The following is a 1,536-nucleotide window of genomic DNA, read 5'->3' as shown; positions in this document are numbered from 1 at the left end:
GGATTTCTGAGTTCGAGGCCAGCCTGGTCTACAAAGTGAGTTCCAGGACAGCCAGGGCTACACAGAGAAACCCTGTCTCAAAAAAACAAAAAAACAAAAAACAAAAAACAACAAAAAAAGAATTTATGCCTTAACTTTCTTTTGTTTATTTTGCTGGGAATTTTTTTAGACAGTGTCTCAAGCTAGCAAAACAACTACACATATAAAGTAAAATAAAATAAAATAAAAATCTTTTTAGAGGATAGATTATTCTGGAGCCAAATATGAGTGACCATGGCCCAAGAAAGCAGATTCACAGTTCTCAAAAGAACATGCTCTACTGTGGAAGAGGTTGTCTGAGAACAAAGAAAGTCATCACTTCTGACAGGTACATTGCCAGAGACCGCACATAGGTGGGTCACATAAGTCAGGGGGAAAATCTGCATAGGTTTCAGATGCTGTCTGATGACATGCTTTCCTTGTGGACTGGTGAAACTTGGGGTCTACTCAATATACATTCTCCAAGCTTTGAGGTTCATAAGGTCAGATACAGGGGTGGAAAACAAATGGGTACCAAGAGGACTAAAAATATCCCAAAATGTTTGACTTTGGTCTGCAGTAGTTTAACTAACCGTAATCACAAAATTCAATCATTTGACTTTGTAGAAATTTCTAACACAGGTACAGATTGACTTTTATCTCAGAATTTGAGTCCCTACAGCAGACATCCCTGTACCATATTGAAATTTTCCTTCTTCCGTTTTAAAAGGGAAACTGTACGGACGGGGAGCAACAGACAACAAAGGCCCCGTCTTGGCTTGGATCAATGCCGTGAGCACCTTCAGAGCTCTGCAGCAGGTAGGTGGCTGGCTGTGCTTGAGAGAGGCGATGGAGCTCTCAGAACACCACACTGTGTACTCACTTTTCCACAACAATCTTGAGTGTGTATCATGCCACAACTGTTTTAGAGAGAAAAGTAAGACCTTGGGAAACTTGAGGATCTTATTCAGAATATAAAGCTAGAGGGCAATGAAGCTTGGATTCCAGCTGGCAACATTAGCCACATCAAAAACAGAACGCGGAGCTCAGCAAGTAAAGGCACTTGCTGCCAAGCCTGTGTTTGATCCCTAGGACCTACGAGGTGCAAGGAGGAAACCACATCTTTTACATGTGTGCTGGGGCTTGTGCATGCCCTCCAACCATCACACACACACACACACACACACACACACACACACACACACTGAAAACAGTTGTCTAGATCACAAAATTTTTTAGCATGGCAAATTTATATTTTGTAAAGAAAGGAAGAAGAAAAGTCAATAGAGATAGACACACATTTCTATTTCATTATTCTTCCAGTACACAAATCTAAGCACGAGAGACTATGCTGGGTACTGTTCAACAGCAAACTCTCAGGAATATCAAGGAACTTGGACAAAACAGCTGAGTTCTTCTAAGACTAGTTGTGTGTGCTTAAACTAGCTTGTCTTATATGACTGATGTTGAGGATCCTATTTATATATAAGAATTTATGCCTTGAGCCGGGCGTGGTGG

General features: G+C 41.0%; 1 protein-coding gene across 1 annotated transcript in view; it reads left to right on the top strand.

Moving 5' to 3' along the window:
* Cndp1 (carnosine dipeptidase 1) overlaps window positions 1–1,536 on the top strand; it is a 35,045-nt gene that overhangs the window by 11,428 nt on the left and 22,081 nt on the right. The window contains exon 5 of the mRNA XM_021215038.2: window positions 749–837. Within this exon, the coding sequence (XP_021070697.1) occupies window positions 749–837 (89 nt within the window). The remainder of the gene's footprint in view (window positions 1–748; window positions 838–1,536) is intronic.

Source organism: Mus pahari, chromosome 15 (assembly GCF_900095145.1).
Source record: "Mus pahari chromosome 15, PAHARI_EIJ_v1.1, whole genome shotgun sequence".
NCBI lineage: Eukaryota > Metazoa > Chordata > Mammalia > Rodentia > Muridae > Mus > Mus pahari.
Note: the sequence above shows the minus strand (reverse complement) of the source record. Positions and strands in the feature narration are given on the sequence as shown.